Source organism: Ctenocephalides felis, unplaced genomic scaffold, assembly GCF_003426905.1.
Source record: "Ctenocephalides felis isolate EL2017-DRISC unplaced genomic scaffold, ASM342690v1 CF-g0.4_SCAFFOLD_01170, whole genome shotgun sequence".
NCBI lineage: Eukaryota > Metazoa > Arthropoda > Insecta > Siphonaptera > Pulicidae > Ctenocephalides > Ctenocephalides felis.
Genome location: NW_020537324.1, coordinates 30,428,776 through 30,431,953, shown reverse-complemented (window position 1 = coordinate 30,431,953; position 3,178 = coordinate 30,428,776). Strand labels below are relative to the sequence as shown.

Sequence of the window (3,178 nt, the reverse complement as noted above, 5' to 3'; positions counted from 1 at the left end):
GATCTGAAGATATTCCGAACTCGTCTGTGCGAGCACAAGAAAATGAGAGAACGACGACGTCTTAGAAAGATATCCCTCCGACTCCGACTACGTATTGCCATACACGTTCATTGTACGTGGAATTGGTTATAATTAATCACATTCAATTAACAACGCGACATACGCCTCGTCAGCTCTTGATTATGGGCTTTGGCTTGTTTGTTTGGCGATTGCATCGAGGATTATTACATCAATTTTTAGTTGTATACAATAATTTATTCGAACGACGTTTACTTATTATAATCTTGCTGCAGAAAGGATTGCATCAATTTTGCTCTTATATTTCAGATAATTTTGAATATAAGCTATTGGGGCGCATGGCATCGTGCCTTAAGGCAAATTGCTGGAACATTTCGTACCACAATTAAAAATAATCTCAAATAGATTATTTATTACAAATTCATAAACTTATAAGTGCTTTTTAAATTAGGCGACGAGCATATTCTACAAACAACTTTGTGTATGTTTATAAAAAATTTGTTTTTTTTTGATAATTTAGCTTTTTTTTTGAAGATTTTCAAAATTACGAAATTTTCTGTAAAAGCATTTTTTGCACACGGTCTACGCGAGCAAAATGTTTTTTGAATTAATTTGATCCGATGATCCATTCTCTCAAGAACTGAGTTACCATTTTTGGCTCTTCTTACCCTTTATCTTTGAAACGGCTAGACCTGCCTATATCTAAAAACTAATCAGCATTGTCTACTTATCAATACGAATCGAATGTTTTTTTTAATTATACAAACCGGTTATATTCCATACTGTCGAAAATGTCGAGGACATTTGTTTGAAACAAATAAGTGAATTTTAAAATTGAAAATCTTGTTACGGAACCCAAAAAATGTACACATAATATGTACACATTATTAAAATCTCTATAAAATATCTGATAATTTGATGTACATATATCCAATGAACATTTTTGACCGCCAAATGGCATTTTTTTAACTTATTTTTATTAAGAGTTTGTAACCGCTAGACCTGCCTTCCCAAAAATTTAATCAGTTCTTCATCGTATCGATCCAAGCAAAATGTTTTTTGAATTATTAAAATCGAACGCTCGGTTCTCTTAAGAATTGAGTTACCGTTTTTGGCATTTTTTGGCCCGTATTTTCGGTACGGCTAGACCTGCCTTCACCAGATACTAATCATCACGTCTCCATATCAATTCAAATCAAATGTTTTTTGAATTATTCAAATTGGTTGATTGGTTTTTCCGAAATCGTCGACGAAAACTTGTATCCGCACACACACACACATACATCCATTTTTTCTAAGGTTTGCCAAGATGTTCGGAATCCTTTGAAACGTAAAAATATATAAAAATTTTCATTCTCGATTTTTTTGCGATTACTATAACTTACCTTAAGGGAAGTTAACAACTTCAAGTCAATATATAATATTATATTCTAAATATATAATATATATATATATTATATATTCTGGAGAATAATTTATTCAAAAGTTGTGTTAGTAAAGAATCTTCATCAAGATTTCTGGACGATTACAATAGTTTACCCTACGAGAAGTTAACAAAGAAAAATCTATAAAATTCACACAAACAGTATAAATTATATTTAAGTACAAACATGTTATCTAAATCAATAAATCTATCAAATTTGATGAATATTTACTATCTCTAAAATCACCCAATTATCTATTACGCCATCAAAAATACATCCATAAATAAATTTCTATTCGAGCATTTCGAAATACGGATTTTGTAAAAACGCTAGAGGGTATTGCAAGCTAAATTTATCAAAAATTCCACGAATGTAGAAATTCAAAAACATACTTTCTCCACACTGTCCCTTCCAGACATTTTAATTTTGATTGATATAAATATTGTACCAAATATCATACAGACATCATTGTTTACTGATAAGTCAAATAAATCAGAAATGGCTCATTTAATCGCTGTATTCCTGGCTACAATCGCTGTAGCAAATGCTGGTTTCATCGACGCACCAGGACACTTGGCTTACACTGGAGATTATTATGATTTAGCAGGGTTGGGTAGAAATTTCTATGCCGGACCTGCACCAACTTATGGTCTTCCTGTAGTAAAAAGCCCGTCAAAAACTGTGGATTATTCTTCGACTACAGTGCATCCAGTGCCAACTCCTATTTTCAACTATGCACCAATCCAGGCGACATATGGAGCACCTGCTCAAACTTATGGGGCTCCTTTGAGTATTCAAACACATGTATTAGGTAAACCGATTGTGTCCAAGAATTTCCAATACGCCACATCGACAGCCCATCCTGTACCAGCTCCAGTAATCAGCTACTCACCAATTCAAACAACTTATGGAGTACCAGCCCAAACTTACTCAGCACCAGTGTTCCCAAAACCGATCATTTCCAAGAACTTTGCATACTCTTCAGCAGCTTTCCACCCTGTCGAGGCACCAGTCTTCAGCTACTCTCCAATCCAATCAACTTATGGAGTACCCGAAGTGAGTTATGAAGCACCTTTCACGACACAAGTTTCTTTCGAGGCACCAGTTAATGTACCAGCATCTTATGGACCACCTGCTGAAACCCCAAACACACCAACAACCTTACCAGCTGTACCAGAGACAACATCGAAACCAGAAACTTTACCAGCTGTACCAGCCTTCAGCGCACCTTACCCATAATAATTAAGTAAATAGTTATGTACCACCTTTGTGTATGAATAGAAATAATGATAATGTGTAGAATCCACTGTCTATAGTATAATAGGAGCGCCAATCAGTTTTGGCAAACAAGCTCTTTTTTTCTCTTTTTTTAATAACAATCAGAACATTAGTTATATTCTATGAGCTATTTGGTTGGCAATAATGAAATATATTTATATATAGTAGTTACCTCAGTGGGTATGTACTATTTGATGCAGTTCTACTAGATTAAGTTATTTGTCTTCTCGGTTGTTGTGTATGGAACAACGGAGCAACGAGTGAATTTGGGTGATTTTCAAATTTTTTCTAGAATCATTTTCTTGTTAATGTAATAAGATCTTTTTTTTTTTTTTGAATTTGCATTCTAAAATTGCAAATACTTTTATCGGATAAATCGATTTTCTGTATTACTTTAGTTTCATGTACTAAATGGTTTTAAATATAAGGTTTTTTTTTATATCGCAAGAAGTCATATC

The 3,178-nt window shown here is 33.6% G+C and overlaps 1 protein-coding gene across 1 annotated transcript; it reads left to right on the top strand.

The window, feature by feature from the left end:
- The first annotated feature begins 1,940 nt into the window (after nucleotides 1–1,940).
- LOC113367072 (extensin-like) lies at nucleotides 1,941–2,681 on the top strand. The gene has a single exon (XM_026608701.1). The coding sequence runs from the start codon at nucleotides 1,941–1,943 to the stop codon at nucleotides 2,679–2,681; it is 741 nt and encodes a 246-aa protein (XP_026464486.1).
- Nucleotides 2,682–3,178: the final 497 nt, after the last annotated feature.

Bases quoted from the DNA above. Each gene is read 5' to 3' on its own strand.
- LOC113367072 (XM_026608701.1), top strand. From the start codon at position 1,941: ATGGCTCATTTAATCGCTGTATTCCTGGCTACAATCGCTGTAGCAAAT.